Source organism: Urocitellus parryii, chromosome 4 (assembly GCF_045843805.1).
Source record: "Urocitellus parryii isolate mUroPar1 chromosome 4, mUroPar1.hap1, whole genome shotgun sequence".
Taxonomy (NCBI): Eukaryota; Metazoa; Chordata; class Mammalia; order Rodentia; family Sciuridae; genus Urocitellus; species Urocitellus parryii.
Genome location: NC_135534.1, coordinates 163,143,571 through 163,150,153, shown reverse-complemented (window position 1 = coordinate 163,150,153; position 6,583 = coordinate 163,143,571). Strand labels below are relative to the sequence as shown.

General features: G+C 39.1%; 1 protein-coding gene across 1 annotated transcript; it reads right to left on the bottom strand.

Annotated features, from left to right (window-relative positions):
• Positions 1-4,924: 4,924 nt before the first annotated feature.
• LOC144254334 (interferon beta-like) lies at positions 4,925-5,488 on the bottom strand. Its single transcript, XM_077797340.1, has one exon. It carries the CDS (start codon positions 5,486-5,488, stop codon positions 4,925-4,927), a length of 564 nt encoding a protein of 187 aa, XP_077653466.1.
• Positions 5,489-6,583: the final 1,095 nt, after the last annotated feature.

Genomic DNA, 6,583 nt, shown 5'->3' with positions numbered 1-6,583 from the left:
TTGAGGGATATCATATAATGATGCATTTTTGGTTTTCCAAGAGCCTGCAAAACAGAGAGTTATAAAGATAAACAGGATTTTCAGACCAAATTTCAGTTGAAGCAAAGTTTCTGATTTGGAAATAAATATTTGACATGACCATGTTTCTGGAGTACTCATCATCAAATCAATGAATAAGTTATGTAATTAACTTGATCCTACTGAATTAAAATAATATTCTACTGGCACTTTCAGTCTAATGTTGCATTTTGTTTTAAACAAACTATTCTAGGAGATAGAGACAAATAAACAAATGTTTAAAATCAACAGTTAATATTGAGAACAAAATGATTCGAAAAATAATTCTTTATTTTCAGTTTAACAAACATCATTGTGACCGATTTAAAGAAAATGCCACAATTGTTGAGATTTGGGATATGAGCGCCAGGAACCTTCTAACCTGTCACCATGCTCTCTGCATGTCTCACAACCACAACAGCCAAGACAGAAATCCAGATGGATGAGGGTCCTGTCATCTCTGCTGGGCCACCTCCCATGCTTCTTCATAGACTCAGCCACCATGCTGGTGGGCTTTCCTCAGAAAGGGTGGTGGATACACAAGGTTTTCACCCTGGCATGAGCTCCTCTATAATCAAGTCATTTTATATTCATTATCTGTCCTAAACTACCGTGATTTCTGACGAAGGTTCTACCATCTCCACATATATAATTTTTAGTCATGTTTCTAATTTTATGGCATGTCCATCTAAATATTTTACCTATTTTGGGGTTGTTTTTTAAAAATTGTGTTTTCAAAGCATTTAAAACATATATCAATAGATACAAGAACTTTATCAAATATGTGACTTGCAAATGTTTTCTCCTACTCTGTGGCATACTGTTCATTTCCTTCAGAGTGAAAGTGTCTAATGTTCCCTAACGTGCCTCCACATCAACATTATTAACTGCAAAAAAAGATGATAGACATCCATGCTGCTATTGCACTTCATCTGCATCTCCATATATTTAGGCAACATGTATATATTTGTATGTGGCCCATTTGTTTTCCATGGTCTTCTTATTATCACTTAAAGGCTGGATAAGGTGGCTCAACCACCTAATCTTTGTTCATAGAAGTCCAGAATTCTCTGCATGAAGACCAGAAGGGGGAAGGTAGCTCTGTTGTCATTGATTTGCTGTCTAGTCCTGCAAATTTGGCTCATCATAAAGGTCTGACCACCATAAACTTTATTCCACATACTCTTTGAGTCATGGACCAGGACATTTGCTCTGATTCATGCACAGAAATTCTATACACATGAGGACTTAACTGTCAGGAGTGTGGTGCACACCTGTAATCCCAGCCACTGAGGAAGGGGAATCACATGTTCTGCAACTCAGTGAGACCTTAAGTAAAACATTGTCTGAAAATAAAAATTGAAAATGGGATGTAACTCAGGGCAAAGCAATCCTGGGTTCAATCCGAAGTACAAAACAAACAAACAAACAACAACAACAACAACAAAAACACCTTTGTTTCTTCACTGAAGTTTGGAGAAGATGGAAGAAATTTCATCACCTCCATGCACACAATTTCAAGTTGTGCAAGAGGCAAGCTGTTCTGAAAAGACCTTGTTCATCCCCACCAGGGAGTCACCACTGCCTTAATCTGAGGAGTATTGCAGTTCCAGATCATCCAGGGACTTTCTGTCTTTCTCTTTCTCTTCAGAACAAGCCAACACTCAAAACCATGCTCTCTTGGTCTATTTTCTCTAGCTATAACTATGTACAACAATTAATACAGAAAAGGATCTTACATTGGCTCATAGTTCTGGAGGCTGGAATGTGGCAGATCAGAAAGCTGCACCTTCTCAGATTCTGGTGATGATGAGATGGTATTTTCACCCAGGGAGGAAAGCAGAATGGAGGAGGGTTAGCCCTCATCCATACTTACCTGGATAGCATATGTAAATGTTACCCTAGGGCTCATCTTCCTCCTTCTTACTGGAATTAAATTAATGCATCCTTTATCCTATGCTCATGATTTGGTGGGTGATCTGGCCGCTCAAATTCAACCCAGTACGTAAACTTTGCAGAAGCCTCTTCTTGTCCCTTTGGTCAATGCACACAGGAAGAGCAGGCTTTTCATAAACCAACCAGTTTCTGGTCCAGGGTACCTACATGGCCAGGGAAGGTAGTGGGCTGACAAGTCCCACTGCAGCGACTTCCTCAGCTTCCTCCTGACTGCTCTAGACACTGCAGAGACTTTGTATTTCTACATGGTGCTCTTGCATCTGTATCAAAGCAGAATATAACCCTGCTTCACCACAAATTTCAGAAAAGTTGATGAGGGAAATTGGAAGAATGGGGAAGTTTGACTTTTTACAAAGGACCAGGCTAGTTTGAGTTGATGGCTGCAGGCCCACCAGGTTGGCCCTTTTTTTTGGACAGCTGATGTGTAAACATCTTGAGTGGGAAGGGGGGTCCCTGAGCTCCATGTCACCTTAATAGTAATTACCCTGGCCTTCTCTCAGACTTCTTCTCCTGGAGTCTTACTCATTTCAAGAATCTGACTTTCCATTCCCAGATTTCCAAGGAATCTCCATATTGCTTTTCATATTGGCTGCACCAATTTGCAGTCCCACCAGCAATGTATGAGTGTACCTTTTTCCCCACATCCTTGCCAACACTTATTGTTGTTTGTCTTCATAATAGCTGCCATTATGACTGGAGTGAGATGATATCTTAGAGTAGTTTTGATTTGCATTTCTCTAATTGCTAGAGATTATGGACATTTTTTCATATATTTGTTGATTGATTGTATGTCCTCTTATGAGAAGTGTCTGTTCAGATCCTTGGCCCATTTGTTGATTGGGTTATTTGTTTTTTTGGTGCTTAGCTTTTTGAGTTCTTTATATACCCTAGACCCAAAGGACTTAAAAACAGCATACCATAGGGACACAGCCACATCAATGTTTATAGCAGCACAATTCACAATAGCTAAACTTCGGAGCCAACCTAGATGCCCTTCAGTGGATGAATGGATAAAAAAGTGTGGCATATATACACAATGGAATGTTACTCAGCAATAAAAGAGAATAAAATTATGGCATTTGCAGGTAAATGGATCGCGTTGGAGAAGATAATGCTAATTGAAGTTAGCCAATTCCAAAAAAACAAATGTCAAATGTTTTTTCTAATATAAGGAGACTGACTCATAGTGGGGTAGGGAGGGGGAGCATGGGAGGAATAGATTAATTCTAGATAGGGCAGAGGGGTGGGAGAGAAAAAGAGGGAGCAGGGTATGATTAGCAAGGATGATGAAATGTGATAGACAAAGTACAAGTATGAAGATGTGAACTGGTGTCAATATACTTTATATACAACCAGAGATATGTTGTGCTGTATATGTGTAATAAGAATTGTAAGGCATTCTGCTGTCACTTATTTTTTAAAAAAATGAATAAAAAAGAATCTGATTTTCATGCTGCTCTCTGAACAAATGCATAGTTTCAAATAAAACTTTTATAAACCTCAACTCAAAAGTTTTGTGAAATTTGGTGGTTACTAAGCCTCTTTGATATTTAGTTTCCTGTCCTATAAAATGGAAAGATGTAGAATAAGTATCCACTATGTAGGCAAACTGCTTATGTAAGGAGGCATATGAAGAGGATCAAATTGAAATATGTACATAGGTGCTCAGCCCAGTGCCTGTTTCATTAGAATCTCTGAGTAAATGGCAGCTGCAAATGACAGTAATGGCCAAAATATCCCAAGTACCAAGAAGTGAGTCTGAAGACCAAAACCTAGCCAGCAGGCATATGCTGGTCAGGTAACCAGGAATTCCTTGGAAAGTTTCATAATCCCAGGGCAAGCACTGGAAAACTGGTGCCTTCTGTTCCTTTGAATTTCCTTTCACCTATGATTCCTGCCTTTTAGCCTGGCTTAAAAATTGGATTTAATCTTGTGCACCTGTCTTGGATTGTTGCTTTGGGGAGTGTGTGGCTTCAGAGATATAGAGAACCAGGAAAACTACAAAAGATATTCCCAGAATTCTGTCTGACCAAGCTGGGAGGCCAGAAGCAGACTTGGTTTTTGAGAAACATGGAAACAAAACTAGACAGATGGGTAGAGTAGAAAGAAGGTTCCCTGCCCTCTATTCCCTTTCTCTTAAAACTGACAGACACACTCAAAAGTCCATAAATCTTGACTGTAGTATGAGGACCAAAATCAAGTTACGTCATAAGTGTCAGAAAAGTAACTTACCCTCAATCTTGAGGGCACACAGATATTTAAACTCCTCTCATGGGCCGAGCATTCCCTAAGGAAGGACTTAGGCTCACTACAAGAGCTAGTATGTTTCTTTGATTCACCTGAGAGCTAAATTCTAACTTCACAACCATAGAGCCTGGAGCACAGAACAGAAGCAATGGGCACCCCAGGTTTCCACTCCCAAGTCATTTGCTCACCTACTCCCCACAAATCCCACAGCATACAACCCACACTTGTTGCCCTATAAGGTTCAGATCCCCTTATTATGAAATACCTTGTATATTACATGTGGCTTCTTTGAAATTTAAATTCCTCAGGGGAATTTAAATGTCAGGATTTTAAATTCTAGAATGGGCTGGAAATTCTACTATTTTGCAGGCACATTTTACAAAGAGCATCTAAGAGGTGTACTCAATGTTAACAGAGGTTTTATAAATCAAGTTGAAATTGAAACTACCACATGGATTTTTGCATCATAAATAATTTATTTTCCAATGTAAATATTTAAATAAATAATGAAAATAACATAATTCATAAATTAATTTAAAAAGTTAAAAACCTCTATTCCTTTTCAAGGCACCCCATTTGCTGTCTGTCACTGAATGAGCCTTTGTTGGTTGAAGAATGCCTGAACTCATTGTCTGGTTCAGACATAGTGCCTACTGGGCCATCTTCAGTTTTGGAATTTGTCTGTAAGTCTGTTAATGAAGGAGAAGTTCCAATAGAGTTCCTCTCTGACGACTGTCCAGGCACAGCTGCTGTACTCCTTGGCCTCCAGGTATGTCCGGATCCTCACATAGTAACTCTTCAGGCGCAGGATAATCATGGAGTATGCCTGGTTTTTGTTTTCCTCCCGCAGTTTCTCTACCACCATTGTGTTCAGGAGGTCCATCTGCTGATGGAGTTCACGAAGGAGGTCTGTGACAATGGTGTTATTCCAGTCAGGATTAGAGTAGCCTTTTTTGAAAACATGAAAGATGTCCTGGAGCATCTCATAGATGACAAAGGCAGCGTGCTCCTTCTGGAACTGCTGTGGATGTTTGATCTCCTTCGGGATCTTGAAGTCCATCCTGTCACTGAGGCAGTCTGCAGGCCTTCCATTCAACTGCTTTAGGAGCTTCTGACATTCCATACTGCTGTTGAACTGTTGGAGTCGAAGCAGGATGTAACTTAGGGAGAGAGCTGTGGTGGAGAAGCACAACAGGAGAGCCAGTTGGAGGATGCACCTGTTGTTCATGATGACAACCAGAACAGTGCTGCCTACAATCTATGCAAGGTTGCACAGACTGCAAAGGTCTGCAATGTGAATGTCCTGGCTCCATGGGGATGGGCTATTTATATGGGATGGTCCTCTCTGTTTCAGAGGAATTTCCCACTTTCAGTTCACCCTTTCACTTTTACCATGTCATTTTCTACTTATTGCATTCTTAAGAGTTTCTAAAACCCTTTTTATTTAAACTGCTGATTACTCTATATAAGCTATATTAGGGAAAATATATACAAACTGTGAGAATTTCTAATATTGTATAAAGTTTCAGTAATTTCTAAAGCAAAGGGGGAGAAAGGGACTTGAGAGGAAACAGAGAAGCCCCAAATAGCTAAGAGTCAGTAACTGAAAAGCCACTCATAGAACAGTAGCTGAATTGGGGTTTTGCCTATTGCAATAGTAGGTTCATGTGAGAGGGCCTGGGGGAGTTTGGAGAGACCTTGGAATATTGCAGGGAAGAGCAAGTTTCAAACCAACTGTGTCTGAAATAGTGACATGTCTTCCATTTTGTTGGCTTACATCCTTGCTCTTGAAGTTGTTACCCACCATGTGAGGGGTCTGACTGCCCTGAGACTACTGTATTGTAAGGAAGCACAAACTAGCTCAGGGGAGGCCAGGTAGAACTTGGCAAGATAATTTAAATGTTTAAGCAATGAAATCCCTTTAACTTGCAATATTATGACTAGAAGTCTACCTATGGCTGTCCCTGCAGACGTGTGAGTGTATAACACACACACACACACACACAATATCTACAAATGCCCATTACAGCAATGTCATAATAAAAAATACAAATGTCCATCAGGAGAAAAGTGGTTAAGTGATACCATAGTACAGACAAAATGGAATATTATTGCATTATTAAAATGGAAACAGCTGATATAAACCTATGTCACAAATATGTTCAAGGAAATGAATATAATATATGAAATATATAATACTATACTAATTAATATATAATATAAAATAAACAAATATATGAAATATATAATTATAATGTCATATAATACCTGTAAAGCATAATATATATCATATAGTATAATATATCATAATTATTATATTATA

Bases quoted from the DNA above. Each gene is read 5' to 3' on its own strand.
- LOC144254334 (XM_077797340.1), bottom strand. From the start codon at position 5,488: ATGAACAACAGGTGCATCCTCCAACTGGCTCTCCTGTTGTGCTTCTCC.